Genomic DNA, 26,574 nt, shown 5'->3' with positions numbered 1-26,574 from the left:
TTTATCCTTCCCTCCTTCGTAATGTAAATGTAATGTGTTCATAACTCTCCTACAACTAACAGCAATTTTTCGTAGCTATGATAAAATGATAAATATTTATAATGATGACATTAAAGATAGCAAGATTTTAAACTACTTAGATTTTAGTTTTCTAATGTAGTTTATTTTTTATTTTTTTATTTTTAAAGATTGTTAATCTAGGTAGTATTTTATATATAACTTTCTATTAACCAAAATGATGAGGAATAATCATTCCTTAACTAGTTGTGATAACATGGAAAAACTGTATTTGGAAATGTAAAGAATTCTTTCAGACAGTTCACGATTAATACTGTTTTTAAAATGTCAAATCTAATTCTTTGTGATACAGTCCCTACAGATGAAGAAGATGAAATGGAGGAGTCCACAAATCGACCAAGAAAGAAACAGAAAACAGAACAGTTGGGACTAACAAGGGTCAGTATTTGTGAGAACTGACTGTACTTGCCTTAGGCCTGTGTTGACAAATACATGGTAATTTAGTATGGTCTTTCATGTTTATGTTTCCTTCTGTCTTACCTTGCTTCTTTAACCATGATTATCCATTTTTTTCAGTAGACTTGTAAATTTTTATTATAAGCAAAGTATTGTTGCTACATTTATTTGTATCTTTGAATGTAGTGGCATTGAGCCAGGCTTGTGGTTGCTAGGTTGATGAGTTAGTTATTATGTTTGATCTCATGCCGCATTCTGAACCTTTTAATTATTAAAGCTTACACTAAAGTGAAGCATCTAATTACCTGACTGTTGGATAATACTATCTGTTTCATGCACTGAGTATGTAGTTTTTATAAGTGATCCTAGTTATATCTTCTAAATCACTAGAAACCAAGGGTTTAATTTGGGATTTGCTTCTGTCATTTAGCTATTAGATTCCATTAAGTCAAACTCGGCAAGTTTTTCCAGATTTTTTCTTACTTTTAAAAATACTTAATTGATAAAGATTGAATATATTCAAGGTGTACTACATGATTAGATATACATAAACATTGTGTAATGATTACCACAATCAAATTAATTAACATATCCGTCACCACCCATGCTGTACATTAGATCCTGAGAACTTGTTCATCTTATAACTAAAAGTTTGTGCCCTTGGACCAACATTTCCCCATTTCCTCACACTCCAGCTCTTGGCAACCACTGTTCTACTCTGTGCTTCCATGAGTTTGGCTTTTCATGCAGTTTACTATTTATCCTGTTACGAAGATATTTGTTATAATATGACCCGACCTATATTTATATACTTTTTGTGAAGGGTGATACTGAGTCAGGTTTAGAAAAACATTTTTCATTCATTTTCTAATAGCTATAATGAATGTGCAGTAAATAAAGCACACATTTGCACATTAATTCTTATAGTCACCAATAAAATACCTTGTAAAAATTGTTGAAAATGAAGGATAAAGTGGGATCATAAATTATTCATCAAATAGAATGTAATAGTAGCGCTTGGCCGAGTGCGGTGGCTCACGCCTCTAATCCCAGCACTGTGGGAGGCTGAGGCAGGCGGATCACAAGGTCAGGAGTTTGAGACCAGCCTGGCCAATATGGTAAAACCCCGTCTCTACTACAAATACAAAAATTAGCCGGGCATGGTGGTGGGTGCCTGTAGTCCCAGCTACTTAGGAGGCTGAAGCAGGAGAATTGCCTGAACCCAGGAGGCAGAGGTTGCAGTGAGCCAAGATTGTGCCACTGCACTCCAGCCTGGGCGACAGCGAGACTGTGTCTCAAAAAAATAAATAAATAAATAAAAAATAAATTTAAAAAAAAATAGCGCTTACTGGTTCCAGCTGAAAGTAATGATTTATCATTTCTTAATACATTTAAACACAGACTGATGAATTGCAAGAGGAAAGATCTGGCACTTACTCAGCTTCTTTACTCTGATAGGCTAAATTAAAGCTAGAAATGGAGGCCGAGTGTGGTAGCTCACGCCTATAATCCCAGCACTTTGGGAGGTCAAGGTGGGCAGATTGCTTGAGCTCAGGAGTTTTAAGACCAGCCCGGGCAACATGGTGATACCCTGTATCTACAAAAAAATTTTTTAAAAGTTAGCTGGATGTGGTCGCTTGCACCTGTGGTCCCAGCTACGCCCAGCCCGGGAGGCAAAGGTTGCAGTGAGCCAAGATTGTGCCACTGGATTCCAGCCTGAGCAACAGAGCAAGACCCTGTCTCAGAAAATAAAATAAAAAGTAAAGCTAGAAATGCCTTACCAATTGGATATTGTGCCAGTGTTAGTTTATATTCATGTATATCCCTGATCAAACTTTTAAAGAACATATCTGAGTAGGAAAAGATTTCCTGAGTTATAAAAGTTTTTTTACTGAAAAGGTAGCTCCCTTCCTTCCTTCCTCCCTCCCTCCCTCCCTCCCTTCCTCCCTTCCTCCCTCCCTTCTTTCCTTCCTCCCTCCCTCCCTCCCTTCCTTCCTTCTCAGTTGCCCAGGCTGGAGTGCAGTGGCACAATCATAGCTCACTGTAACCTCAAACTCCTAGCCTCAGGTGATCCTCCCACCTCCACCTCCCAAAGTTCTGAGATTATAGGCTTGAGCCACCATGCTCTGCCATTTTTTTTTTTTTTTTTTTTTTGAGACAGAGTCTCGCGCTGTGTCACCCAGGCTGGAGTGCAGTGGCGCGATCTTGGCTCACTGCAAGCTCTGCCTCCCAGGTTCACGCCATTCTCCTGCCTCAGCCTCCGAGTAGCTGGGACTACAGGCGCCCGCCACCACGCCCGGCTAGTTTTTTGTATTTTTAGTAGAGACGGGGTTTCACCATGTTAGCCCGGATGGTCTCGATCTCCTGACCTCGTGATCCACCCGCCTCGGCCTCCCAAAGTGCTGGGATTACAGGCTTGAGCCACCGCGCCCGGCCGCTCTGCCATTTTTTTCTCTTTTTAAAGTTTGGCATGCAGCTTAAATGTTGCTCAATGAATTTTTATAAATATGTATACTCAAGTAATTACTACCCAAATAAAAATAGAGATTTACCAATACCCTAGATGTCTCCCTCTAGCCTGCCTCTCAGCCAGTACCTCACTAAAGTTAATCACTTTTGACTTATGCCATCTGAGATTAGTTTTACCTATTTTTAAAATTTCATATGATATCTGTAAGATAGATCTTTTCATTAATACATAGCATTCCATTGCAGCATCAATATGCCACAGTTTATCCATTATTGAGATAAGGTCTCACTCTGTCACCCAGGCTGGAGTACAGTGGCCTGATCATGGCTCACTGCAGCCTCAACCTCCCCAGACTGAGGTGATCCTCCCACCCCAGCCTCCTGAGTAGCTAGGACTATAGGCGCATGCCACCATGCCCAGCTAATTTTTCTTTCTTTCTTTTTTTTTTTTTTTTATTTTGTAGATACTGGGTTTTGTCATGTTGCCCAGGTTGGTCTTGAACTCCTGGGCTCAAGTGATCTGCTTGCCTCAGCTTCCCAAAGCTTCCCAAAGTGCTGGGATTACAAACTTGAGCCAACACACCCAGCTATTTATTATTCTTTTGATGGACCTTTTTTTTCCCCCTTTTGAGAGGAGTGGTGCAGTGGCATAATCATGGCTCACTGTAGCCTCAACCTCCAGGGCTCACATAATCCTCACACCTCAGCCTCTCAAGTAGCTGGAACTACAGGCACGTGCCACCATGCCCTGGCTAATTTTTTTTTGTTTTTTAAGACATGGGGTCTTGCTGTATTGCCCAGGCTGGTCTTGAAATCCTGGCCTCAAGCAGTCCTCCCACCTCACTTTCAAATTGCTGGGATTACGGGCATGAGCCACCATGCCTAGCTGTTACTCCACATCTTTACCAGCACTTGATATGGTCAGTTATTAAAGTCATGATTAACTTTTATTAAGCCCTGGATCTTTGATACTCAATTATGAAATGTTCATATTTTTAGCTAATTTTTAAGTTATTATTCATTTTTTTATAGAGATGGTGTCTTGCTTTGTTGCCCAAGCTGTCTTAAACTACTGGGCCCAAGCAGTCCTCCCACGTCATAGCCCATTTTTTAAAAGAGTGTTGGCTCTCTTTTACTTATTGATTTTTTTTTTTTTTTCTTACTGATTTGTAAGAGTTCTTTATGTATTCTGGATGCAAGTTTTTTGCTAAATATATGTATTTAAGTATTTTTCTCCCATTCTGCTTTGCTGATACCATTTATTTCTAGGTGCATACTTTTGTAAGCTTGCTCCCATAGTTCATTTTATTTGAGAGAAATAATAGTATATTGAGTTTCTCATTTAGCTTTTTTCCCCCTTTCCCTGGCTTTTCCTGAGAAATCATTTAGCTTTTTATAGGGTTTAAATTTATATATTCATAAATCATTAATTTAAGTCATGCCAGAAACCCTTGAAGTGCCAATTACAATGAAAATGTTGCTGTGTTAGAAATAATAGAAAAATTTGGGGCCCAAGATGGTAGCTTACACCTGTACTTTGAAGCCAACACTGGAGGATCACTTGAGTTCAAGACCAGCCTGGGCAACATAGCAAGACCCCATCTCTAAAAACTTAAAAATTAGCCAGGCATGGTGGTGTGCATCTATATTCCCAGCTACTTGAGAGGTTGAAGTGGGAGGATCACTTGAGCCCAGGAAGTCAAGGCTGCTGTGAGCTATGATTGCACCACTGCACTCCAGTTTGGGTTTCAGAGTGAGACCTTGTCTCACAAAAACTAAAGGAAAATTTGGATTTTAGCAAAATAATAGAAAAAAGAGATAAGACATATCAAAAATAGGTATCTTCTCTTTGCATTTCTTTCTACTGCCTGAAATGTGTTAATGTGAATAATGCTGCCAGTTCATTCACCTGTCGTTTGCTTCATATATTAACGTACAATGAAGTTTTTTCCTCCATAATTCTCAAAATTGCTTTTTTCCCTCCAGTAATACTATTCCACTTAGTTTGTAGTGACAATGCCAACGTTGACTTTTCTACTTTTAAAGAAAAGTTTTATTAGAGGAAAATTCACTTTTTGGTGTATAACTCTTTAGTTTTGATGAATATATAGAATCATGTAACTGCTACACAACCAAGATATAGAATAGTCCATCGGCCGGGCGCGGTGGCTCATGCCTGTAATCCCAGCACTTTGGGAAGCTGAGACGGGCGGATCACAAGGTCAGGAGATCGAGACCATCCTAGCTAACAAGGTGAAACCCCGTCTCTACTAAAAAGTACAAAAAAACTAGCTGGGCGACGTGATGGGTGCCTGTAGTCCCAGCTACTTGGGAGGCTGAGTCAGGAGAATGGCGTAAACCCGGGAGGCGGAGCTTGCAGTGAGCGGAGATCGCGCCACTGCACTCCAGCCTGGGTGACAGAGCGAGACTCCGTCTCAAAAAAAAAAAAAAAGGAAGAGTCCATCATCCCTGAAAACTCATATTGCCCCTTCTTGTCAACTCTCCTCCCACCTCTATCCTCTGAAAACCACTGCTCTGCTGTCTGTCCCTATAATTTTTCCAGAATGTCACATAAGTGCAATCACATAGTTTAGTGTATGTAGTCTTTTGTATCGGGCCCTTTGCACTTAGCATAAAGCATTTGACATTTTTTGAGGTTATCAGGGGTATCGATGCTGAGTAGTATTCTGTTGTATGGATATGCCACAGTTGGTTTAATCATTCACCAACTGAAGGATATTTGATTGTTTCCAGTTTGGCAGTTATAAGTAAAACTATCAACATTTGTATTTAGGTTTTTGTGTGAACCTGTTTTCATTTCTCTTGGGTAAATGCCTAGGAATGGTATAGCTTATTCATATGATCAGCTTGCCTATTGTTTTTACCATGTCATTTTCTATTCTAGAGCCTTCTGATTACCTCTGTGTCACCTTTTCATTTTGTTTTAGATCACATCAGAGATTGTTCTGTTTCTCACTCCTCTATCAGGTTCCTTTACTTCTTTGAGGAAAATTTTAAAGCTGGAAGAGAGACCTCAGGGATCATTTGGTCTAGGAGTTGGCAAATTACAGCCCAACAGCCAATTTGGCTGTCACCTATTTTTGTACTGCAGAGAGCTAAGGGATGGTTTTTATAAGTATAAAGTGTTGTAAAAACAACCCCTTATTAAAACAACTGTGGTCCAAGTGCAGTGGCTCACACCTGTAATCCCAGCACTCTGGGAGGCTGAGGCGGGCAGACCATCTGCGATCAGGAGTTCAAGACCAGCCTGACCAACATGGTAAAACCCCGTCTCTACTAAAAATGTGAAAAGTTAGCCAGGTGTGGTGGCACACACCTATAATCCCAGCTACTTGGGAGGCTGAGGCAGGAGAATCACTTGAACCTGGGAGGCGGAGGTTGCAGTGAGCCAAGCTCATGCATTGCACTCTAGCCTGGGCGACGAGCGAAACTCCGTCTCAGAAAAAAAAAAAAAACCAACTATGGTATTATTCATACAACAGAATACTACTCAGCAAAGAAAAATATACAACAGAAACTGTATGTGGTCTCCAAAGGCTGAAATATTTACTTACTGGTTCTTCACTGAAAAAGTTTGCTTTCTGATCCAGTTATAACTCCTTAATATTACAGATGAGGCAATATTTAAGGAAGTTAAATGTAGCAAAGTTATATAAAAATAGATTGACTCTCCTCGATTCCAGAATTCTTTTCCTCTCTTTTTTTTTTTTGAGATGGAGTTTCGCTCTTGCTGCCCAGGATGGAGTGTAATGGTGCAGTCTCGGCTCACTGCAGCCTTTGCCTCCCGGGTTTAAGCAATTCTCCTGCCTCAGCCTCCTGAGTAGCTGGGATGACAGGCATGCACCACCATGCCCGGCTAATTTTGTAGTTTTAGTAGAGATGGGGTTTCTCCATATTGGTCAGGCTGGTCTTGAACTCCTGACCTCAGGTGATCCACCTGCCTTGGCCTCCCAAAGTGCTGGGATTACAGCCGTGAACCACCGTGCCCAGCTAGGTTTTTTTTGTTTTGTTTTGTTTTTTGTGACAGACTCTCACTCTGTTGCCCAGGGTAGAGTGCAGTGGCATAATCTCAGCTAACGGCAACCTCCGCCTCCCTGGCTCAAGCAGTCCTTCCATGTAAGCCTCTCGGATAGCTGAGGCTACAGGCATGTGCCACCACGGCCAGCTCATTTCTATATTTTTTTGTAGAGACAGGGTTTCAACATGTTGCCCAGGCTGGTCTTGAACTCCTGAGTTTAAGTGATCCACCCACCTCGACCTCCCAAAGTGCTAGGATTACAGGTGTTAGCCACCCTGTGTGGCCTCCTCTCTTTTTTTTTTTGAGAGACAAGATCTCTCTTGTTCACACAAAAACCTAAGTTACCATTTAAAGCATTGTAAAAACAACCCCTTATTAAAACAACTGTGGGCCGAGTGCAGTGACCCACTGCAGGAGTGGGTCTGGCCGGAGTACAGTGGTGTGATCATAGCTCACTGTAGCCTCAAACTCCTGGGCTCAAGCGATCCTTCTACTTCAGCCTCCCAAGCAGCTATGACTATAGTCATGTGTCATTAAGCCCAGCTAATTTTATATTTTTAGTAGAGATAGAGCCCCACTATGTTGCCCAGGCTGTTCTCAAACTCCTGGGCTCCAGTGATCCTCCTGCTTCAGCCTCCCAAAGCGTCGAGACTACAGGTATGAGCCTCTGTGCCTGGCCCTTCCCACTCTCTTTTATATACTCCTTATATTTAAGGTAGGTACTCTACCTAGTTACCTAGTTTGGGGCTTTTAGTTTAGAAAGACATTAGAGATTGTGGAGTATTAATAAGTGAACTGTGTACATTATTTAAAGATTAAATAATAGGACTTAAAGGTGCTGAGGAATGTGGTGGTAAGAATAACTTAATGAGATTAATTTACCTGGAGGAGTTATGTAGAAATTGGCAGCATATTTTGAGTGAAGGTGCTGAAACCTATGTCTGTCTGATCACAAAGCTTTTTGTGTTAACTGTGAAGCAGTTTCACTAATAACCAGTCCTAAGGGAGGATTCCCACTGAGTGGAGGATAGTAAAGGTCATCATATGCCAGCCACCAGGAATAGAAGTGTGAATACTTTGACCCACCGCATCCTGGGCTACAGTTTTACCAATTGCCTGAATCTGGTGAGGAAGAGCACACACGCAACACGTTACATGAAACAGGTTTATTACTTACAGATAGGCAGCAAGGGACAACACAAGCCGAGGATCCATTGTGAGCCAGTCCCCCAAGGCTCAAGGAAGCTGCCCGGGGCAAATGGAGTGTTAACTGCATGTGTGTCACTTGCAGCACAGCTGAGGGATCCCAAAAAGCAGCCTGCCCTGGTTTTTGTACCCTGGGGTCACTTGACTCTCTGGGCAAAGTTTGAAGGACATCCTGTTTCTAGGAGCTGGAATAGAGCCCCCAGGCTATACTGGCCAGTTGCTCCCTATCTCCGGATGTTATATTCCTGGAATATTCTATAGTTACTATGAGAACTACAGGCAAGAAAAAAAGAGGGGGAGAAACTATCCATCAGTCCAAGGCCATTTGGAAACCATCCAGCACTAACCTTTAATATAACATTTGTCAGCTGGGAGAGTTAAGTTTGTGTTAATGCTGATCAAAATGAAAAGTAGAACAGATGAAGAGCAGCAGAATACAGTGGAAAAACTACAGACAAGTAATATTTGGGTTCAGACTCAAGTCTGCCACTTACAAGCTCTATGACCTTGGGCAAGTTATCAGCCTCAGTGTCTTGTATAAAATAAAAAACAAATATCCATTCCATTGTAAAGAAAGAAGAAATAAGTCGGGATATGAAAGATGGGCAGTTTGTCTCTGTCATATGGGCTTTGTAAGTAATAAGTACTATTATTGTTTCAATTACTCTGTAATGAAAACACTTTCCCCTTTTGGGGGTCTTCCTTTCTAGACTCCCATAGTGACCCTCTCTGGCCACATGGAAGCAGTTTCCTCAGTTTTGTGGTCAGATGCTGAAGAAATCTGCAGTGCTTCTTGGGACCATACAATTAGAGTGTGGGATGTTGAGTCTGGCAGTCTTAAGTCAACTTTGGTAAGACAAATTTAGTGTTCTTTTAAGTGCTAAACTTCTAGAGCTGGTTTTTAGTCTATGATGGTTAATGTTCTTCCTTTTCTTTTTCAGACAGGAAATAAAGTGTTTAATTGTATTTCCTATTCTCCACTTTGTAAACGTTTGGCATCTGGAAGCACAGATAGGCATATCAGACTGTGGGATCCCCGAACTAAAGGTGAGTCATGTAAACCACTGGGAGAAAATATGTGTGAATTATATCTATTTCTCATCTCACTGGAGATGTACAAAAAAAGAAATTTATGGCCAGGCATGGTGGCTCCTGTAATCCCAGCACTTTGGGAGGCCAAGGCGGGCGGATCACGAGGTCAGGAGTTGGAGATCAGCCTGGCCAACATAGAGAAACCCTGCCTTTACTAAAAATGCAAAAATCAGCTGGGTGTGGTGGCGTGTGCCTGTAATCCTAGCTACTCAGGAGGCTGAGGCAGGAGAATCGCTTAAATCCCAGAGGCGGAGGTTGCAGTGAGCCAAGATCGTGCAAGAGTCCATCTCAAAAAAAAAAAAAAATTTCTACAACTATTTTTTGGGTTTATTCTACCTACTTCTGTTTTGTAAATTTCGACACTTGTCTTTTTTGCTTTCTTCAGATGGTTCTTTGGTGTCATTGTCCCTAACCTCACATACCGGTTGGGTGACATCAGTAAAATGGTCTCCTACCCATGAACAGCAGCTGATTTCAGGATCTTTAGATAACATCGTTAAGCTGTGGGATACAAGAAGGTACATTCTATTTATGATCTACAAAAGAAACATATCAATTACCTGTTACAGAAAGAAAATGAATACTGAAATTCTTATCTAAAACCAGAATAGTAAAAAAAGCCTCATGGTTATACAACCTCAGGTGACAAATACTGATACGCAAAAGAAAAGCCAGGATCAAAAAAATTTTTGGCCAGGCGCGGTGGCGCACACCTGTAATCTCAGCACTTTGGGAGGTTGAGGCAGGCAGATCACCTGAGGCCAGGAGTTCAGGACCATCCTGACCAACATGGTGAAACCCTGTCTCTATTAAAAATACAGAAATTAGCTGGGCATGGTGGCGCACACCTGTAATCCCAACTACACAGGAGGCTGAGGCAGGAGAATCGCTTGAACCCGGGAGGTGGAGGTTGCAGTGAGCCGAGATTGCGTCACTGCACTCTAGCCTGGGCAACAGACCAAGACTCCATCTCAAAAAGAAAAAGAAATTCTTGTTAATATGTTGTTTTTTGCATGTAGATAACTAGACAAACAGTATATAAGGCCATAGTTTGGGGGTTTAAAAAAAAGTCAAGGAAGTGTGAAAATGGGCCTAATTATAAATAAATTCTTATAATGAAATAACATTTTTTTTTCCTGAATATTTTGTTATAATAAATATCTGTGGTCTACCAATGATACAGGAAAAAGAGGAGAGGTGATCAAATAAACAGAATTTTAAGATTAAGTGGTTATTGGGGCAAGGTTGGTAAACCCTGTAAAGTTTTCAGATAAGTATAAGTGATTATTCAAATGTTTGTTTTAACACTGAAGGCATATAACATGTTAATATTTTCATCTTTTAGTTGTAAGGCTCCTCTCTATGATCTGGCTGCTCATGAAGACAAAGTTCTGAGTGTAGACTGGACAGACACAGGGGTAAGAATTTATTAGTTATTTGATGAAGAGGAAAGTGTATTAGAATAAATCTGGTGTTTGTGTTTATAAAATGTATTAGTTTCAATATATTTGATATTTATAATTCTGTATTATTTCCCTTAATGTTGTTTATAAAATCTCACCTTTCATTCAAAGAAGAAACAAATTTGTCCTTTAATAGGCCAGGCATGGTGGCTTATGCCTGTAATCCCAACACTTTGGGAGGGAAGGTGGGAGGATTCTTTGAGCCCAGGCGTTCAAAACCAGCCTAGGCAACATAGTGAGATGCTGTCTCTACAAAAAATTTAAAAATTAGCTATCCATGGTGGTGTGACCTATAGTCCAGCTACTTGAGCCTGAAGCAGGAGGATCACTTGTGCCTGGGAGGTCAAGAGTGCAGTGAACTATGATCGTGCCACTGCACTCTAGCCTGGGTGAAAGAGTGATACCCTGTCTCAATAATAATACTAGGAATAGTAAATTTGAAATTTTAGAGCATTTTTTTTCCTTGTGAGTATAGTGGGGTTTTTGTTGTTGTTGTTGTGTTGTTGTTTTAAGAAACAAGGTCCTGTGTTGCCCAGGCTGAAATGTTAGTGGTGCAATCGTGACTCACTGCAGCCTCGAACTCCTGGGCTCAAGCAATCCTCCCGCCCCCATGTGTATCTTCTTATTTATTTATTTATTTTTAGAGATTGAGGCTTGAACTCCTGGGCTTAGGTGATCCTCTTGCCCTAGCCTTCTGCATAGCTGGGACTACAGGCAGGTGCCACCACATCTGGCAAATTTTAAAATTTTTTGTAGAGACGTGGTCTCACTGTGTTCCCCATGCTAGTCTTGAACTTCTGGCCTCAAGCAGTTCTCCCGCCTCAGCCTCTCAGAGTGTTAGAATTACAGGCGTGAGCCACTGTGCCTAGTCCCCATGAGTATCTTCATGAAACATTTTACATCTAAAAACTCACTATTTAAGACTAATTGGATGAAAGCGTTTACCGGTTGGAAAAATCTTACGTAAGTCTGCATTATAAAATGTGTCCAAAGAATTACAATTTAATTATTTTTATGTATATACATGTGCTTTTACTGCCTAAGAATTATTTCTAAATATAAGTCCTAGGGCTACTTGAATAATTTGTAATATGCAATTAATGTGCTGTCCTTTAAAAACTTTTAATTTAATAGGTAAAACTATATCCCTTTCAAACTTATTATATATCTTGGCAGATGCTTTATAGAAAGTGCAACAGCATATTGTGTCTCAACCAAATTTAAATGATAGCTTTTAATGTTTTAATATACAGTATTGTAGTATAGTAGTGAAACAATGTTGGTCCCTTTACTAACTCTCAATGCAAGTTAACTGCTCACCCATAATTCCTTTTGTAATGAAAATCGTTAGTATTTAATTAGGTTTAGCTATGATATGAAATAATTATATTTACTTATGTTTTCTTTTTCTCTCCTTTTACACAGCTACTTCTGAGTGGAGGAGCAGACAATAAATTGTATTCCTACAGATACTCACCTACCACTTCCCATGTGGGGGCATGAAAGTGAACAATAATTTGACTCTAGAGATTATTTCTGTAAATGAAATTGGTAGAGAATCATGAAATTACATAGATGCAGATGCAGAAAGCAGCCTTTTGAAGTTTATATAATGTTTTCACCCTTCATAACAGCTAGTGTATCACTTTTTCTTATTTTGCATTTATAATAAGATAGGTTGTGTTTATAAAATATAAACTGGCATGCATTCTCTATACAAACTTGAAATTAAACTGAGTTTTACATTTCTCTTTAAAGGTATTGATTTGAATTCAGATTTGTTTTTTTATTTTTTTGTTATTTATTTTGGAGTCTTGTTCTGTCGCCGAGGCTGGAGTGCAGTGGCATAATCTCAACTCACTGCAACCTCCGCTTCCTAGGTTCAATCAATTCTCCTGTCTTAACCTCCCAAGTAGCTGGGATTACAGGCATACACCAGCATGCCCTGCTAATATTTGTATTTTTAGTAGACACGGGGTTTTGCCATATTGGGCAGGCTGGTCTTGAACTCCTGACCTCAGGTGATCTGCCCGCCTCAGCCTCCCAGAGTGCTGGTATTAGAGGCATGAGCCACCGCGCCTGGCCGAATTAAGATTTGTTTTTGAAATGCTATAAAAGGTTATATTGGAAATCCAGTAATTGTTCAGATTTTTATTTCTATTAGAGACTTAGATTTTTTTAAGTTACCTATTTTTAAAAAGCATTCAAAAAGATTAATGAAAATTGTAATAGAGAAAAAGTTAGAAACACAGTTTCCTTTTGGCAAAATAAATGTTCGAAAATTAGGCTGTGAGGGTATTTAGAACATTAAAAAAAAATGTAGGAGGGGCACGGTGGCTCCCACCTGTAATCCCAGCATACTGGGAGGCCGAGGCGGGTGGATCACATGAGGTCAGGAGTTTGAGACCACCCTGGCCAACATGTCAAAACCCTGTCTCTGCTAAAACTACAAAAATTAGCTGGGCATGGTGGCAACCGCCTGTAATCCCAGCTACTTGAGAGGCTGAGGCAGGAGAATTGCTTGAACCCGGGAGGTGGAGGTTGTAGTGAGTTGAGAACGTACCACTGCACTCCATCCTGGGCGACAGAGCGAGACTCTGTCTCAACAACGACAACAACAAAATGTCGATTCGGCAGGGCACGGTGGCTCATGCGTGTAATCCCAGCACTTTGGGTGGCCAAGGCAGGTGGCTCACCTGAGGTCAGGGGTTCGAGACCTGCCTGACCAACATGGTGAAACCTTGCCTCTACTAAAAAAATAAATAAATAAAATAAAAAATAAAAATAAAAAAAAAATTAGCTGGGTGTGGTGGCACACTCCTGTTGTCCCAACTACTTGGGAGGCTGAGGCAGGAGAATTGCTTGAACCTGGGAGGTGGAGGTTGCAGTGAGCCAAGATCACACCACTGTACTCCAGCCTGGGCAGCAGAACCAGACTCCATCTCAAAAAAAAAAAAAAAAAAAGTGATTGCCAATTTTTGAAGAATTCATCAAGATATTTTAAGGGAGGCACTTTATATTAAATATATGTCAGATCCTTTAGAAATTGCATACAGTTGACTGGGCGTGGTGGCTTACGCCTGTAATGCCAGCACTTTGGGAGGCCAAGGCAGGCGGATTGCCTGAGCTCAGGAGTTTGAGACCAGCCTGGGCAACACGGTGAAACCTCATCTCTAATAAAATTTAAAAAGTTAGCTGGGCGCGGCGGCATGTGCCTGTAGTCCCAGCTACTTGGGAAGCTGAGGCAGGTGAATTGCTTGAACCTGAGAGGCTGAGGTTGCAGTGAGCCAAGATTGTGCCACTGCATTCCAGCCTGGGCGACAGAGCAAGACTCTATCTCAAAAAAAAAAAAAAAAAAGCATTGCATACAGTTTTCACTGTAACCTCCTAATCTTTCCTCATGTGTAGATAAGAATAAATTCTTCAGACAAAACTTTTAATCAGTATTAGATAAACATTCCACAAATTTTATGATACCATTAGCAGTTATCTTTATGCATGTGTTACATAAAAATATTTAAAGTAAATGTATTTTTAAAATGTTATTTCCATCATTAATGGATTGATATTCCTTAAGTAGAGCATTCACAACCTTTATTAATATTTGGGAAATATGTTTGGTCTCATTATTAGATGGTATTACATCTCAGATGATGTTCCTGTTGCAGAATTCTGTGAAACAGTATCTATACTTGGCTGCAGTTGAGAGCTAAACAGTGTGTTGAACCAGTTAGGAGTTTAATTCTCTGTAGAAAACCAGAGGCAGTCCAGGGCTGGTGTAGTTTTTGTTCCACATTGCTTAGGATCCTAGGCTCCCTCCGCCCCTGGGATATGGTCCTCATTTTCACATAGATCAAGAGCCAGAGCTCCAGTTATCATTTCTTAAAGTATATTTTAATGCCAAAAAAGTGAATAAAGGTGGGCAGAAAATGCATGCACAGAATCCTTGTTTTTCTCATTTTGTGCTGATTGGTATAAATTTTATTGTATTTGTAGTCTCTGGAAATCTAACTTTGAGAGGACAAAGATGAATTCTTAGTCCTGTTTTGGATGGTCTTTGAATGATCCTTAAGGGCAGTTATTTATAATGTCTTTCTTAACTCACCCAACGTGGGCTGACCAAATGTAGTCTGTATAAACTAGGTGGTTAAAGTAAAGGTAAAGAAGCTATCAGATGCAGTAGACAAAGAAAAAAATGGCATCCAGAACTGGTCCCCACCTATTCCCAGTCCTGGTTCCACAGCAAAATACATTCATAGTTCAGGCATTCTTCCTTGGGATAGATATAATGTAAGCGACCAAGTCTCTTGGACAAGGATTGTCTCTGATCAATCCCTGCCAAACTCCTTTCCTTTGTTAACTCAAGTGGTTAGATCTTACTCGCTGAACAGAAGGAATATGAGAGGTCAAAACATGCCTATTCAGTCCTCTTATATTGCTCCACACCCTTTCCCTCAAAAGCCAAGAGACCTTTCAATAGTCCCCTTTCCTCTACCAGAACACCAGAGATGCCTGCTTTACATGGACTTACATGCTCCCAAGAATCACTTGGATAAATGAGTGGTGCTCCTTTCCCATGGTTGGGGAAAAGCTAGGAACCTGACAATGCAATGCTCGGAACCTGCTGACCAGTATTAGTTATGCTGTCTTGCCATAGTAGTGCAGTTCTTTAAAATGTTGATGCTTGCTCTCTTACCAAGCAAAGGTTGGTTTTTTTGTTTTTTTGTAGAGACAGGGTCTCATTACGTCACCCATACTGGAGTACAATGGTGTAATCTTGGCTTACTGCAACCTCCATCTTCTGGGCTCAAGCCATCCTCCCACCTCAGCCTTCCAAGTAGCTGGGACCATAACCAGCCAATGTTTAATTTTTAATTTTTAAATATTTATTTATTTATTTATTTATTTATTTTATTTTGTAGAGTTAGGGTTTCGCCATGTTGCCCATGCTGGCCTTGAACTCCTGGGCTCAAGCAGTCTGCCCGCCTGGACCTCCCAAAATGCTGAGATTACAGGCATGAGCCACCGCACCCAGACCAAATAAAGTTTTAAGAAATTCCTTGGCCAGGCATGGTGGCTCAGGCTTTTGTAGAAAAACATAGCTTTCCTGTGAGAAGATAATCAATATTTTCTTTTCTTTTCCTTTGATTTTGGAATTGCCATTTTGGAACTGTTGTCAACAATGCATAATAATATATCAGAATGCTTCCTAGTATAATATTATTGGAGAAAGAACAAAAGTTTAAATTGATATAAAATGCACATAATTGAACAAACAACCCTGCAAAAAAAAAAAACCATCTGGGAATTTCTGATAATAACATTGAAATCTGTTCACACAGTCTAAAATTCTTTTGATGTATCATAGTTTTGAAAAAAGGTAACAGTTTATTATATATAACAAATATGGCCGGGCGCGGTGGCTCAAGCCTGTAATCCCAGCACTTTGGGAGGCCGAGATGGGCGGATCACGAGGTCAGGAGATCGAGACCATCCTGGCTAACACGGTGAAACCCCGTCTCTACTAAGAAATACAAAAAATAGCCGGGCGAGGTGGCAGGCGCCTGTAGTCCCAGCTACTCGGGAGGCTGAGGCCGGAGAATGGCGTGAACCCGGGAGGCGGAGCTTGCAGTGAGCTGAGATCCGGCCACTGCACTCTAGCCTGGGCTACAGAGCAAGACTCCGTCTCAAAAAAAAAAAAAAAAAAAAACAAATATAAGGAAAATATTAAATTTTTTGAAAGATACTAGTTTTTGTTTTTGTTCATTTTTTAGAGATAGGGTCTCACTATGTTGCCCAAGCTAGAGTGCAGTGGCCTGATTATAGCTCACTGCAGCCTCAAACTCCTGGACTCAAGGGATCTCCCACGTCATCCTCCTAACTAGGACCACAGGCGCATGTCACCACATCTGGCTGATTTTAAAATTTTTTGTGAAGACGGTCTCGCTGTGTTGCCCAGGCTGGTCAAGAACTCTTGGCCTCAGGCAGTCTTCGTGCCTCAGCCTCCTTAAGTGCTGGGATTATAGGCAAGTCACTGTGCCTGGCCAAAAATACTAATTTTTAATAGATACTATTATGGCTCCTATTCTTAAAGGAAAAAATAGGACATTTTAAGACTCTATGCAAGGGATATTCAATTAGTATATTTTTTATTTAAAAAGCCACTACTTAGAATCAGATTTCATTAGGCAAATGAAATCCAGATATTACTAGCCAGAAACTCTCAGGTGTAGAAACAGCAGGAACATTTTAGTCACTTCGTTGTTGACATTTTTGACTATTATAGATTAAGTATCAAACACAATAATGGTATTTTGTTATATGAACCAAATATATCTCTTTTTACGAGACATAGTCTAGCTCTCCCATCCAGGCTCAACTCCTGGGTTCAAGGGATCCTCCTGCCCCAGCTTCCTGAGTATGTACCTGGGAGTACAAGTGCATGCCACCACACCCAGCTAATTTTTTTTGTTTTTGTGGAGATGGGGTCTTGCTATGTTGCCCAGGCTGGACTCCAACTCCTGACCTCAAGCAATCATCTCATCTTGACTTCCCAAAGTGCTAGGATTACAGGCATGAGCTACTGCATCCAACCTGAACCAAATTTATAACTTAGAAGAGAAACATTTTTGGCTTGTTGGTTTTATAGAATTAAACCTAATTTTTGTTCTAATAGCAGTTCCATTGATTTGCAGATTTAAGGTAGTAAATTATTTTCTTGCAGTGTCTATAAAAGTAAATGAAATTATGTCATCATAAAAATCCTCTATAGATAATAAATTATTTACATTTTATAGGAGAGAAAAATACATGTTAAAGTTTTTGAACAGACACACAGGCAGAAAATAAATGGCAGTGGATTTGAACTTGGACTTATTTTGGACAAGCTCTTAACTGGTATATATTTTGTCAATCTTATGTCATGCACAAGAATGATATTTTTATAAATGGAAAGAGTGAGTGTGGAAGTGTCTTCATTTACCTAACAGGTTATATGTGGTTGGGCGCCGTGACTCACGCCTGTAATCCCAACACTTTGGGAGGCTGAGGCGGGCAGATCACCTGAGGTCAGGAGTTCAAGAATAGCCTGACCAACATGGAGAAACCCCATCTCTACTAAAAATACAAAATTAGCCAGGCGTGGTGGCGCATACCAGTAATCCCAGCTACTTGGGAGACTGAGGCAGAAGAATTGCTTGAACCCGGGAGGCGGAGGTTGTGGTGAGCCAAAATGGCGCATCGTGCTCCAGCCTGGGTAACAAGAGCGAAACTCCATCTCAAAAAAAAAAAAAAAAACGTAAATTTAAGTGACATTAATGGGTACTAAATTACCATAATATGTTCAGCTTTGCATTTTTTTGCCTTTAAAATTAATTTCAATTTTAGTGTACTACTAAATGTAATAGTATATAAATATAATAGTATATAAATGTAATAGTATATAAATGTATACTTTAAAGATCAATTTCTGTATATTCTAAATAGGAATTGTATATAAGCAAAAACGAATTCTAGAAATTATCCAATTATGTCATTCATGTTATTTAAAGGGAAACCACAATCCAGACAGGTTAAGTACCTAGTGTGAAGGTATGTATCCAATTAATGGAGCTGGGCGACATACATCTGAGTAATAAAGACTACAGAGAAATTATCTGGTTAGGTACAATCTGATACAAAGTTTAGAAACATGTCAAACAATTCTATGTATAGTCAGTGAAAGTGTAATAACGTGCCTGAGACATACCAGATCAAGTTCAATGGTTGTTTCAGGGGGAGGAAATAATTTTTAAAACAATGTCTATAACATTTCACATTTAAAATCATCTTAATAAGTCTAATTCTAGAATTGTGTCTAATTCTAATACTGTGCCTAGCTTTACTTGAATAAACAGAAATGTAGTAGGGAAGAGACAGCATGTTTAGCTTGCAGTATCTAAGTAATTACTTGTGTAGGTATCTGGGAAGATAACTCTCCATAGTCCCACTGTCACTGACCTGTAATGCTTGTCCTGACGTCTTCGGTAAAATTCAACAGATTACAAAGAAACTGGTGCAATGCCTTGAAGAAATAGAGTTTTTTGTATGATGTCAGATTCAATACACCTCTAATCCTTAGTAAAACAGTACAAAACAGTAGAATAATTTTTAGTGTTTTCTAATGTCAACTGAGGTTTTATTTGGGAGATTAACCAGAGGTTTGCAGAAAAATAAAAGTGAAGACTATTAGTCTTTAAAGAAACTAAGACTCTAGGTTTGGATCCCATTTGTGGAGCCCCACATTCCAAGTCATCTAATGTTCTTGTCTAGTTAGCTTGTAAAAGTCTACCATGGAGGAAAACCCTTTTTTTTCTTAGTATAAATGTATTATATGTTGATAGAAAGTTAAATAAAAGTTCAATAAATGTGCTTCTAAGTGAAATTTAAAAGTATGTTAAAGGTGTTAAATTATTTCACTTTCTAAAGAGGTTTTATGCAACACTAAAATGTAATGACTGAGCTGCCTCCTTTTGTTAAGGGACTAGTGCAAGTAAGAGTCTCACTCTGTCGCCCAGGCTGGAGTGTAGTGGCGCAATCTCGGCTCACAACTTCCGCCTCCTGGGTTCAAGCAATTCTCGTGCCTCAGCCTCCCAGCTGGGATTACAGGTGCATGCCATTACATGGGGCTAATTTTTGAATTTTTAGTAGAAACAGGGTTTCACCATGTTGGCCAGGCGGTTCTCAAACTCCTGACCACAAGTGCTCCGCTCGCCTCAGTCTCCCAAAGTGCTAGGATTATAGGCGTGAACTACCACACTCATCCTAGTGCAAGCCATGTAAACATTTTATCCAACAGCTAAAGGAAGATTAATTCATTCCACGGGCATTTATGAAATATGAGAGACTTGACTCCTGTCCGGGTGAAGCATCAGCAGCTAGCTCGACATTATTTTCTGATACTATTCCTACACTGTGCCACCTTTCCTTAGTGACTTGTGAAGAAAAAGTGATTATATGTAAATACTACACTTCATTGATGGCTTGGAGATACTGTGTATCTTTCTGTAATTTTACCCAGTTAAGTGAATAAAAGCAACAGGCCCGGCCGGTAGCCACTATTCTGACTTCCTGGTGTCGTCTTTGGAGGACTTTAGTTGGCCTCAGATTGAGCTGAAGAAGATACTAGTTTACTGTTCTCTTGACTTAAAACTTCATCTTGTTGGAACAAACATTTTCTAAAATACCCCAAGAACTTTACCATGGGGCATAGTAACATTTGAAAGTCATTTCACTTGCAATGTTATTTATTCCTTGGTGAGAAAGATAATCTGGTCTTTTCAGATATTTTATAATGTATCCTTCAGTTTTGAATTAGCTATCTTTATTTCAGTTCGTTCATTGATGGACTCAACATTCATTCAGGACCTAGTTTGTATTAGGCACTCTGCTAGGTGCTAAGGCTGCAGAAATGTATAAGGGTGGACAGCAGCTTTGAAGCAGCTCAGCACCTAATGGGGAAGACAGGCAGGTAGATCATTACAGCCCGAGAGCGGTATACCCCTTAGGAGAAATGCGACATTTAGAGTAAGATTCAGGAAAGCCATCCCAAGGAAATACGTCAATCACTCATGTTTGCCAAACGCTAATTTTTACCCTTCTGAGGAAAGCTGTAGACTCTTTCCTCAAAAAAACAAAATTTTGCACATGATTTCAGGTATTTGCCTATTCCTTGGAAATCCAAATATCTCAGGGTAAAACTCTAAAGACATTTAATGTTTTCAGTCCAAATTAACCCTCTATAACTTGCCACTTTTCCTATTTTAAAAGTATACTTTCCAGGTTGAGTATTTTGTACTGTTAATATTCTAGAACCTGACCCTATCTTTGTCATCATACAGACTTTAGTTACCACCTCGAGTGTTAACCTTTTCATTCTTTGCTAGCCTATGTGTCACAGTTGTAATTAATAATTCATATGCTGCTGTTTTAGGAAAGTTTTGGAGTCACCTTTAAAAAGAATGCAGTTTGATTATCTCCTACTAGTAGTAAATAGTTTTGCTTCCTTTTTGTTTTCTTCCTGAGACTTTCAGGATCCGGTTTTACCTTTTACTCTTAAAGATTCATCACAAACATTATGGATACGGATATATACATTTGAGACTGGTTATGAACGGTTGTTAAGACCTCTTTAAATCTTTAACACGGGAGTTAGATGCTGAGGAGCCGCCCCACAAGGCCCGGCAGGTCCGGGGGTGGGGGTGCTCGGAGGGAGCCGGGAGGGCCCCGGGCCAATGCCTTCCACTTCCCCACGCCTCAGCTCACCTCAGCTCCTCGGATGTTCTGACCGGCTTGGTGTTTGTCATCTCACTTTATTAAGTAAGGAGGAAATCGGGAAAGGAGGGATAGAGAGGGTCCCCTAGTTCATTCAAGAGCAGACCGAGAGATGCGCCGGTCCCCAGTCGGGCCGGTGGCGGGGTCAGGCCGGCGCCCGAGTGGGGCGGACGCCAGGCCGTGCGGTTTAAATCTCCCGCCTCCCGCAGCGGGAGCCTGACACCTCCACGCACTGGTGCGGAGGGGCACTGGCTGCCGGAGGGCCCGGAGTCGGCGCGGGGCTCGCGGGCGGTGGCCGGAACGCGTGCCGGGACGGATCTCCGCGCGGCCGAACGCGACCCGAGGCGACGGAGGAGCGGCGCCGGTAAGCGTCTGCGGCCTCTCGTCCTCCCCACTTCCCCCTCAGCCGGCGGTCAGGCCCGGAGGCCAAATCCTGGGTTCCCATGGCGACGCCGGGCGGCAGGGGCGCGGCAGGAGGCTCCGACCACTCGCGCGCGCGCGCGGCTTCTCGGGTCCTTGCTGGCCTCCTTGGTTCTCTCGGGGACCCCGGCCGCTGCCTGCGGCCTTCTACCAGGCGAGGCCCTGCTCGGGGTTCTTCCGGCCTCCCACCAGGCAAAACCCGCAAGGAGCGGTTTCTGGCGTGACTGGGTCCCTGCGGCCGAAGGGCGCCTCCCGGCCACGCTCGCTGTAGTGAAGGAGCGCGGCAGCCCGGGGCTCATTTGGGTGATTTCCCTCGGCGGTGGAGGTCGCTCCTAGTAGAGGCGGCGGCCAATCACCCAAACAGCCCTCAGGTGCCTCCCTGCTGGCCTCTTTTTCACGTGGTGCTTATTTTTATTTCGCTATTATTTTGTAATGGGAATATCTTCTTTAGAAACTAATTGGCAACCGATGGAGAAAAACAAAACATAGTAAATGTGCGGTTTGGGTTGAACTGCAGAATGCACGGGCCCACGAGGGGCTCCGCGCACAGATCCTGTTCCCCAGGCCTTGAACCCGGCCCCACGGCACAGATCTGGCTCCTGGAAACGCGGGTCAGCTGGTCAGGTGCCCAGGTGATGTCAGTGGTCAGATACCTGATGCTCTAAGGAAGACGGAGAGGGGAAAGCCGGGAGTCCATCCTGGCAACTCACCCGCGGTGTTGGGGCGTTGCCAGTAGAGGGGGTGGAATCAGTTTTTGTGTAATAGATGATCTTGATGCACACAGCATAAAGGCTGTTATAAACTATGGGTCTCTGTAAAATAGATTGTTGGGAAGATAACATTTTTCCATGGTTTTTATTTTTCCCAAAAGTATTTATGTATTGATTTATTTGGTTCTGACTCAGGCGACGTACTGTAAGATGGTATTACTTTAATCATCTTCACATCAGTATTTATGGAATAGCCACAGGTGCCTCAACCTTTAGTAGGAGTTAATTATACATTTTCTGGCCGAGTAAACATCTCCGAATGGTATGTATGTGTTTTTATATGACCAAAATTTTAAATCGTTTAGTATTTATCTGTGCCTATCATACCCAGTATTCTTTGAAATCTCTATTTAATAGTGCAAAATGATTGTTTTTCTAGTCATTGAAACAGCTATGTGGAAGGCAGTGTTCTAATTACCAGTTTAATTTTAGAGTTAGAAGGGTGCTCAGAGATCAGCCAGTTCAACGAGGAAAAACTGCAAATATGAGACTGGTGGAAAAAGTAGGATGCCGTATTTTTTATTATAAATATCATAAAAAATATAAAACAAAGTTTATGCCAGTTACGGAACTAGGACCAGATATCAAAATATTAGATATAAAATGGATAATATACTGTCTTGTTCTACTATACTGCCAAACTTTGTGATTTAATTGTGTTATCCTATATTTACATTTTTTCTTTTATACTTTAGCTTTTTCAGTACTCACTGTGCTTCCTTTAAAATTTTATCCTTTTTACATTCTTTAACAACAACAGATGGGATATGTGAAAGAGTTTTAAATATATCTGTAACTGGAAAGATTTCCTTGTTCGAAGTAGATTTTCTTATTTAATAATATTCTTATTGCCCTGTTCCATTTTGTCTGTTTTTCATTCATCCCTTAAGTTTTATGTTTTTTTTTTTTTTGGAAATCAAAATTTTCAAACTTGTGCTTGGATCCAGTATTCACCATTAAAAGTTAGTCACCTTCTATGTATCTCATTGTTATTTTGCCATTATTGACTCACTTGCATATAACACTAGGGATTTTAAATTCCTTTGCTAATTTAGTTGAGATAAAAAATAGACTAAAGTAACACAATATCTATATTTACAGCAGCTGACATTAACAACTGTTAACATTTTGTTGTATTTATTTCTAGTATTTTTTTAGATAAGGAAATAAAATATTTCCAATAAAGTTGAAGTCTCATCCCACCCATCCATAACCAGGTACTTAACATCATGAGTTGATATCTGTGTTTTGTATTTTTTAAATTATATTTTATATGTGTCTATTATTGCATGTATTTTTAAATTTTAAATAAGTTACATCATATTGCATATAGCCTGCACTTGTGTTTTTCACTAAGTATTATTTTATTTTGGTTTTTTGAGACGGAGCCTCGCTCTGTCGTCCAGGCTGGAGTGCAGTGGCCGGATCTCAGCTCACTGCAAGCTCCGCCTCCCGGGTTCACGCCATTCTCCTGCCTCAGCCTCCCAAGTAGCTGGGACTACAGGCTCCTGCCACCACGCCTGGCTAATTGTTTGTATTTTTAATAGAGACCGGGTTTCACCGTGCCAGCCGGAATGGTCTCGATCTCCTGACCTCGTGATCCGCCCGCCTCTGCCTTCCACAGTACTGGGATTACGGGTGTGAGCCACCACGCCTGGCCTCACTCCGTATTATTTTAAAAATTGATTTGGATTGATATTGATAGTTCTAGCCACTAACATATTTGTTTTAAATGTTTTTTGTTGTTGTTGTTGTTTTGAGACGGAGTCTCGCTCTGTCACCCAGGCTGGAGTGCAGTGGCGCCATCTCTGCTCACTGTAACTTCCGCCTCCTGGGTTCAAGCAATTCTCCTGTCTCAGTCTCCCGAGTAGCTGGGACTACAAGCACATGCCACCACACCCAGCTAATTTTCTTAGTTTTAGTAGAGATGGGGGTTTTACCGTATTATTCAGGCTGGTCTCAAACTCCTGGATTTAGGTGATCCACCCACCTCAGCCTCCCAAAGTGCTGGGATTACAGGGGTGAGCCACCGCGCCCAGCCTTAATTATTTATATAGTATTCTGTATATACTACATTTTTATCTGTATAGCTTTTTATTAATATACTTAGATTATTTCTAGTTTTTTATTACAATGCTAAAACAAGTAGACGTTCATTTGGTGAATACTTACTGAGTATCTACTATGTGTCTTGCACTATTTGCTCACAAACAGATGAAAATCTCTGCCCACACAAAAGCTTTAAATACCTAGTGGTGGAATTGCTAGGTCACGAAGTAGGAGCATGTTTAGTTTTATGAGAAACTGCCAGACCATTTTCCAAAATGGTTATACCGTCTAATGCTTTCATTGGCAATATGTGAGTTCCAGTTACTCACATTCTCACCAGTTTTGGTGTTGTCAGTCTTTGTCATTTAAGCTATTATCGTGGATGTATATTGGTGTATCATCATGAGTTGAGAATTCATTCCTGCTCTTGCTTTTATCAAAAGTTTTTTTGTTTTTGAGGGGAAATTCACATAACATACAATTAGTCTTTTTTTTCTTTTTTACTTTGATGAAACAAACCCAAACAACTGTTTTGAAGTGTACAATTCAGTGATATTTATTGTTTTCACAATGTTGTGAGATCACCAGCTCTCTCTAGTTTGAAAACTTTTTCATCACCCCATAAAGACACCCCTTACTCATTAATTACTTGATTTGTAGTTTTTTTGTTGCTGAGTGGTATTCCATTGCACATTATTACTATAATTTGTTTGTTCACCTGTCAATAGATATTCTAATTTTTGGCTATTTTGAATAAAGCTACCAAGAACATTTACAGGTCTTTGGGCATATTTTTCATTTATCTTGGGTAAATAAGAATACAATTGCTGGATTGTGTGTGTTTCCAAGAAACTCAATTTTTTCTGAAGTGGTTATACCCATTTTATATTCCCACAACCAATGTATGAAGGTTCCAGTTGTTCCTCATTGTTGCCAGCACTTTGAATTGACAGATTGGTTGTTAAGATCAAATGGGGGTGTGCTGATACCTCTTTGTGGTTTTAATTTTTGTTTCCCTGATGAATAATGTTGTTGAATATATTTTTATATGCTTAATGGCCATTAGTATATAGTTGTACACTGCATAAAGGTGTTTTGGTCAATGATGGACCACAGATACGATAGTAGTCACATAAGATTGTAATAGCGTATTTTTATTGTACCATTTCAGTGTTTAGACATGTTTAGATACACAAATACTTACCATCATTGTGTTGCAGTTGCCTACAGTATTCAGTATGTAACATGCTGTACAGGTTTGTAGCCTGGGAGCAATAGCCCCTACGTATGTGGTAGGCTTATAACATTTGGTTTGTATAAGTACATTCTGTGATGTTCTCACAATGATGAAATCACCTAATGACACATTTCTCAGAACATATTCCCACAGTTAATGCATGACTGCATGTGAATATCTTTTGTTAGTTTGCTCAAATAATTTATCTGTTAAAATGAGATTTTCTTATTACTCAGTTATAATTACTCTTCATATATTCAGAACACAGGTCTGTTCATATGTGTGTGTGTATGTATGAAAAGTTTCCTCCAAATTTTCATTTTCTGAATTGTGTTTTTCAAATAACAATTTTAAATTTTGGTGATAATCCAACTTCTTGATTTTTTTTTCTTTTATAATTAATGTTTTAAATAGTCTAAGAAATCATTGTCTGCCCCAAGGTTGCAAATATTTTTTCTTCTGGGAGTTTTACAGTTTTTTGAGATGGAATCTCACGCTCTTGCCCAGGCTGGAGTGCAGTGGCAGGATCTCAGCTCACTGCAACCTACGCCTCCCAGGTTCAAGTGATTCTCCTGCCACAGCCTCCTGAATAGCTGGGACTACAGGCACCTGCTACCTTGCCCAGCTAATTTTTTGTATTTTTAGTAGAGACAGAGTTTCACCATATTGGCCAGACTGGTCTCGAACTCCTAACCTTGTGATTCGCCCGCCTCGGCTTCCCAAAGTGCTGGGATTACAAGCGTGAGCCACTGCGCCTAGCCAGGAGTTTTACAGTTTTTAAATTTTACATTTAAGTCTGTTACACATTTTGAATTACTCTTTGTAAATGATGTTAGTTAAGAATTGGGGAGCAATTCTTTTGACATATGGATATCTGGTTGTCCTTATATTGTCTGTTAAAAGTCAAACCTTTCCACCAGTGAATTGCTTTGGCACCTCTGTTAGTCCATTTTGGGTTACTATAAAGGAATACCTGAGACTGCGTAATTTATAAAGAAAATCAGTTTATTTGGCTCACAGTTCTGCAGGCTGTACAAGAAGCGT

General features: G+C 40.5%; 2 protein-coding genes across 11 annotated transcripts in view; both read left to right on the top strand.

Annotated features, from left to right (window-relative positions):
* Positions 1–12,504, top strand: part of WDR12 (WD repeat domain 12) — a 33,308-nt gene extending 20,804 nt beyond the window's left edge. For both annotated transcript variants that reach the window (XM_003907831.5, XM_021923893.2), the window contains 6 exons: positions 371–456; positions 8,899–9,039; positions 9,130–9,235; positions 9,666–9,798; positions 10,626–10,698; positions 12,169–12,504. In XM_003907831.5, coding sequence (XP_003907880.1) covers positions 371–456; positions 8,899–9,039; positions 9,130–9,235; positions 9,666–9,798; positions 10,626–10,698; positions 12,169–12,246 — 617 coding nt within the window. In that variant the 3' untranslated portion in view covers positions 12,247–12,504. The remainder of the gene's footprint in view (positions 1–370; positions 457–8,898; positions 9,040–9,129; positions 9,236–9,665; positions 9,799–10,625; positions 10,699–12,168) is intronic.
* Positions 12,505–21,000: 8,496 nt separating this feature from the next.
* ICA1L (islet cell autoantigen 1 like) overlaps positions 21,001–26,574 on the top strand; it is a 95,821-nt gene continuing 90,247 nt past the window's right edge. The window contains exons 1-3 of one of the 9 annotated variants that reach the window (XM_017946798.3): positions 21,007–21,099; positions 22,380–22,506; positions 23,392–23,461. The gene's annotated coding sequence lies outside the window, so the exon portion shown is untranslated. Of the gene's footprint in view, positions 21,419–21,503; positions 22,507–23,391; positions 23,462–26,574 lie in introns of those variants that run through there. The other 8 variants (XM_017946797.3, XM_017946796.3, XM_017946795.3 and 5 more) reach the window with 8 other exon arrangements.

Source organism: Papio anubis, chromosome 10, assembly GCF_008728515.1.
Source record: "Papio anubis isolate 15944 chromosome 10, Panubis1.0, whole genome shotgun sequence".
Lineage (NCBI taxonomy): Eukaryota > Metazoa > Chordata > Mammalia > Primates > Cercopithecidae > Papio > Papio anubis.
Note: the sequence above shows the minus strand (reverse complement) of the source record. Positions and strands in the feature narration are given on the sequence as shown.